At 55.3% G+C, this 4,776-nt stretch overlaps 1 protein-coding gene across 1 annotated transcript; it reads left to right on the forward strand.

The window, feature by feature from the left end:
- Window positions 1-335: 335 nt before the first annotated feature.
- LOC124684737 (peroxidase 16-like) lies at window positions 336-3,513 on the forward strand. Its single transcript, XM_047218993.1, has 4 exons — window positions 336-829; window positions 938-1,123; window positions 2,102-2,267; window positions 2,803-3,513. Exons 1-4 carry the CDS (start codon window positions 593-595, stop codon window positions 3,210-3,212), a joined length of 999 nt encoding a protein of 332 aa, XP_047074949.1. The 5' UTR covers window positions 336-592; the 3' UTR covers window positions 3,213-3,513.
- The last annotated feature ends 1,263 nt before the right edge of the window (window positions 3,514-4,776 follow it).

Raw genomic sequence — 4,776 nt, forward strand, 5'->3', positions numbered from 1 at the left:
ATATGAGATATATCCCACAAAATATGTCCAAATTAATGGTTTAAAGTTTTTTTTTCGAAGTGCATGCAGTAAGTAGAATCGTAGTTTAGGAGCACTCTTATTTTCGGTGAAGGCGAGCAGGGAAGCAAGCAAGCTAGGAGTGAGCGAGCAAAGAGGAGCACAGCCGATTGCTAGTTGGCGTTGGCCTTTGTTTAGTGCCGATACGAGCAGGGCGTCAGTCTGGCCCATGCCCGGGGCCTTAATATTCTTTGTCCTTCCTCCCCATCATTGCAACTCGTAACACTCCACCACCTCTAGAGTTGAGAGTCTCCTTCGGTCCTTCCCCGGCGAGCTCACCTCATCTTCCCATCTATATAAGCCGGCGCTCGCCTCTCTCTCCTCACTCAATTAAGTCACGCCGGGTGTTAGCTCGCTACAGAGTTAAGCGCGTGAGTGCAGCGCGCGGCAAGTACAAGCAAGCAAGCAGTTAAGTTCAGGCGGACTGATTAGCAGAGTGAGGAGTTAGCAGGAGCGGGGAGTCCAAGTGAGGAAGAAGATTAAGCACCGCTGTTAATCAGCGGTTCTCTTATACCACCTCTAGATAGTGCTAGCGATGAGGTCGAGAGGAGGGCTGCAGCTGCGGCCGCGGATTCTGGCCGCGGTGGTCGGCGTGCTGCTCTTGGCGGCGGCGGCGCGGTTGTCGGAGGCGAAGCTGAGCCGGAGCTACTACGCGTCGACGTGCCCGAACGTGGAGGCGCTGGTCCGCGGTGTGGTGACGCAGAAGCTCCAGGAGACCTTCAACGCGGCGCCCGGCACGCTCCGCCTCTTCTTCCACGACTGCTTCGTCAGGGTAAGAATCAATCGGTTGAATCCAGCTCGAGCAACCCAGCCGTGGTGATTTCGTTTTTGCAATCTCGGTTGGTTAAATGGATGGATTGGGGTGTTGTCGCGCGTGCAGGGCTGCGACGCTTCGGTGCTGATCTCTGGCCCCGGCGACGAGCACAGCGCGGGCGCGGACACGACGCTGTCGCCGGACGCGCTGGACCTCATCACCCGCGCCAAGGCGGCCGTGGAGGCCCGCTGCGCCAACACCGTCACCTGCGCCGACATCCTCGCCATCGCCACACGCGACGTCGTCTCCCAGGTACTTACTACTGAATCTCTGAAACTCTGATCGATGGCGACGCACGCACGCGTGGGATTAGCGTGCGCCCAGAGCCGTACTTAGCACGGCCTGTCCTTGTTTAATTAGCGCTAAACCGTGCGCGGCCCGTCGAGCGACAGCTATGATGGCTGACATGACCAGCGCGCGGCGTGTCCCAGAATCTCGATTATTAGCTGTGAGACAGTGGCGTAATTATGCCTCTGACTCCGGCGGGGAACACGTACACTCCGTACCCACGCGCGCGCCGCAACAGTGGCGGAGTTCATTTGCGCGCGCGCGCCGCAACCTCGGCGGTAGCTAGGATCAGATTCAGAGTAAGTGGCGCCTCCCAACAAACAACTACTCGTACTACTAAATTAAGCAGTACCAGGCACTCCAAGCTTGGATATCACTACCACTCCAAGCTTGGTTTGCGACATTCTTCTGTATCACTTCTATATCCAAGCTTGGTTTCGGACATTCTTCGGTGTTTCGGTAGCTGGTTTCGTTTCGGGTAAAAATGCTCGGAAAGTTCAGACCTTTTTGGCGCTAAAATCTGGTCCGAGATCGATGGGCGCCGTCCTAGGCTCCCAGCTGGGTCCAGCTGGTCGGAACTCAACTGCCTTATTTACTCCTACCGGCAGTCTTCCAGCTCCAGACTCCACAGGGCATACGGCGAGTTTACTGCGCTGTCCGTTTCCGACCAGCCTCCTCTTCTGACCGGATCCACTTTCCCGCCACAAGTCGCCGGAGTAGTAGTTCGTATACGCGGTGGCGCCGCTTAAATGAGCAGCGTACCTATGGCCATTGTGGTGGTGGCGGTACAGCTACGGAACTGATCCATCAATGGTCGACTCGAGTCGCGCAAGTTGCGCGCCGTGCCGGAAACTCTGCTCCTGCACTTGATCGCAAAACTGCTTACTGTAATAATCTCACTCCGAGTTTTCTTGTGCTAATCAATCGTGAATGGCGATGCAGGCGGGAGGGCCGTTGTACCCGGTGGAGCTGGGGCGGCTGGACGGCAAGGTCGGGACGAAGGCCGTGGTGAAGCACAGCCTCCCCGGCCCGGGCAACAACCTGGACCAGCTCAACAAGCTCTTCGCCACCAACGGCCTCACGCAGACCGACATGATCGCGCTCTCAGGTTCGGACCCTCCCAACTGATGATTCTTTCTCCCGGCACCGACATCGCATCAAAACATTCCCTCTGAATGATTAGACGAAAGATTGCTAGAGCTCCCAACCAGCTAGATAGATACACTTAGCTGGTTGCATCGGTGGTTAGCAAGTCCCATGCCACCAAAGTGGGGCGGAATGGGTGGAAGCGGCGCCGTGAGGGCGCTCATCACTTCTCCTCTAATCTGCTAGCCCCGTCATTACCCCAAGTGTACAATCTGATCAGTGATCACACATACTCCAAGTCACTGCCACCAAATGAATAGCTGCTGCTCTGTAGAAACGCATGCGCTTTCCACCCTGGCATAGGGTACATGCTGCACACAATTTCCTTGTCAGGCTCCATAAATCCAGGTCACTGTGTTGGCTACTGTGTTACACACGATCCTTCTGGCCGTCACAATGGCACTGCAGGGTGCCGACGACAACATCTCACATGTTTACACAGTTTACACCGACGCACGGCTCGACTAACTGAAAAACACAATCTGCGGTGCGTGCAGGTGGGCACACGATCGGCGTGACGCACTGCGACAAGTTCATCCGGCGGCTGTACCCGTTCAAGGGCGCCAAGCCGCAGTACAGCCCGCCGATGAACCTCGCCTTCCTGCGGCAGATGCGCGGGACGTGCCCGCTCAACTACAGCCCGACCACGGTGGCGATGCTCGACACCGTGTCGCCGCTCAAGTTCGACAACGGCTACTACCAGACGCTGCAGCAGCAGAAGGGCCTGCTGTCGTCGGACCAGGTGCTCTTCGCCGACCGCCGGTCCCGGAGCACCGTCAACTACTTCGCCGCCAACCAGACCGCCTTCTTCGACGCCTTCGTCGCCGCTATGGCCAAGCTTGGCCGCATCGGGGTCAAGACGGGATCCGACGGCGAGATCAGACGGGTCTGCACCAAGGTCAACTAGTTACTTCCACTCTGCTGCTAGGTAGCTGCAGCATCACACGTACATTCAGTAGAGGGGGTAAATCGATCGGTCAATTCTGTCTCTCATCTTTCTCCTTGCCCATATGCTCACATGGTGGGTGAATCACAGCAAAATTTATTATTCCCTCCCGATTCTTTTCTTCATGGTGTAATAAGAAGCGGCACATAGTGCCATCATAGTACATTAGGATATCTTCAGGGCATGCCATGTGATAGGAGGTACACTTACATCCATGTAAATTGGACCAGTTAATCAAGTATATCCCATATCCCTTCTTTTTCTCGAGAGTGCGCCAAAAACGCACCTTATTTTTATAGAAAAGAAGAAACAAAATTTACAAGAGCCAATAATGATGTACTACCTCCATCTTTTTTTAAAAATGGTTCGTGTCACAGAAATAATGATGTACTACCTCCATCTTTTTTAAATGGCGATAAAACCTTCACCTCGTCATCGAAGATGCACATAGTATTTATTACATTAATTTTAAAAATAGCATGCAAATGACTAGAATATAACTTATTATAGCTTAAAGATCACTTAAGGTCGATATGTGCATCAACCATCTAAAAAGATTTAAAAGAAATATGCGTCAATGAATCAACATGCGAGTCTATGATTAAGTTGGCAGCCGCACTATCCGAATAAATCATGTGCAACAGTTTTTAGTCGGTGATGGACCCGCCTCGTCGTCTTCATCACGGTGACGCTTCCTGCTCGTCACCTCTTCGGAAGAGGCAGTGTCGGCCGAGGCGTCAGAGGAACTAGTGTCCTCCTCGTTGTCCCCGGTGCTCGCCGGTTGCGCCTTGGCCTTGGCCTTGGCCTTCGCTTTTGCGTCCGCCTCCGCCTTCACACGGGCTGCCGCCACCGCCTCCTCTGACCCTTCCTCCTCCGTGTCCTCCTCCACGCCCAGCCATTCCTCCGCGCTGTCAAGTGGTGGCGGGGAATCGTCGCCGCAGCTGGGCGTCCGGGCCCTATCCCACCAATGGCGCCATCCAGCAGGCTTGCGCTCGCTGGAGGTGTTGGAAGGAAGCTCGGAGTCGCTGGAGGCGATGGAAGCTTGGATGAATGGCGGCCGGTTGAAGATCAGAAAGCGCCTACGTACAGGTATTATTGAGTGCGGATAAACGGTGGCGCAGAAGTCGAAGAGAGCGGCGGTTGCTCTTCTGAGGAGCCCGCGCTCCATTCCGGCGGTTGGCGCGTCGGTCGACGCGGTTGCCAATGCGACAGTTCCGCTTCCCGGCAACTGCATCGTCGCTACATAGGCGGCGGTTGAGCGTCCGAGCCGCTGACGCGTCGGGCCTGCGCCTCCTCGCCTCTCATTTTGTTGTGTCCGACGTGCCCGGAGCGTCCCCTGTGTAGCGGGGACGGGCTCGGGGCGCCAGACACCGTATTGGGCCGCGCCGGAGAATAAAAGCCTTTGGGGCGTGCGGCTGGGAACGTTTTTTTGTCCGGCGCGCCTCAAATATCTTTGGGGAATGGTTTGGGGGACGTAACTGGAGATGCTCTAATGAATCTGTACCATGGAAAAAATAGCGCGCTA

The sequence above is a fragment of the Lolium rigidum genome, chromosome 1 (genome assembly GCF_022539505.1).
Source record: "Lolium rigidum isolate FL_2022 chromosome 1, APGP_CSIRO_Lrig_0.1, whole genome shotgun sequence".
Taxonomy (NCBI): domain Eukaryota; kingdom Viridiplantae; phylum Streptophyta; class Magnoliopsida; order Poales; family Poaceae; genus Lolium; species Lolium rigidum.